General features: G+C 52.6%; 1 protein-coding gene across 1 annotated transcript in view; it reads left to right on the forward strand.

The window, feature by feature from the left end:
• The first annotated feature begins 30 nt into the window (after positions 1 to 30).
• Positions 31 to 549, forward strand: part of LOC106814409 (monocarboxylate transporter 3-like) — a 3,841-nt gene continuing 3,322 nt past the window's right edge. The window contains exon 1 of the mRNA XM_014818725.1: positions 31 to 307. Coding sequence (XP_014674211.1) covers positions 31 to 307 — 277 coding nt within the window. The remainder of the gene's footprint in view (positions 308 to 549) is intronic.

Below are 549 nucleotides of genomic sequence, written 5' to 3' on the forward strand. Positions count from 1 at the left end.
GTGCCCTTCCATCCGCAGGAAACTCCAGCCATGAACACCCAAGATACCGAAGAACACCAGGAGACCGCCACAGAAAATGCAGAAGCCGTTGGGAGACCGGGAAAGATAGCGAGAACTGTTCCGTCACACACCGACCACGGCTGGGCGTGGATGGTGCTGATCGGCGCTTGCACGAACGCGTTCATACTGTCGACTGCGGCATCTAGTTTCTCCGTAATGCTCGCTGAATTCTTCATCGTGTTCGACGCTAAGCGCAGCATGATTGTGCTCATAGGATCGCTACAATACGGAGTCTCCTTGATGTTAGGTGAGTTATACGTGTGTGCCATGACGCACTCGCGCGTATATATACGTGTAGTAAGTCAATTGTGTATGCACTGTACACTTGCGCAGTAGTAGTTAAGTAGTTAAATTACGAGTGGCCAGTTGGGAGGGCCTTGTGTGTGACTGCTGTGTGTGTGCGTGTGTGTGTGTGTGTGTGTGTGCGTGCGTGCGTGCGTGCTTGCGTGCGTGCGTGTGTGTGTGTGTGTGTGTGTAGTGTGTGTGTGT

Source organism: Priapulus caudatus, unplaced genomic scaffold (genome assembly GCF_000485595.1).
Source record: "Priapulus caudatus unplaced genomic scaffold, Priapulus_caudatus-5.0.1 Scaffold920, whole genome shotgun sequence".
Lineage (NCBI taxonomy): Eukaryota > Metazoa > Priapulida > Priapulimorpha > Priapulimorphida > Priapulidae > Priapulus > Priapulus caudatus.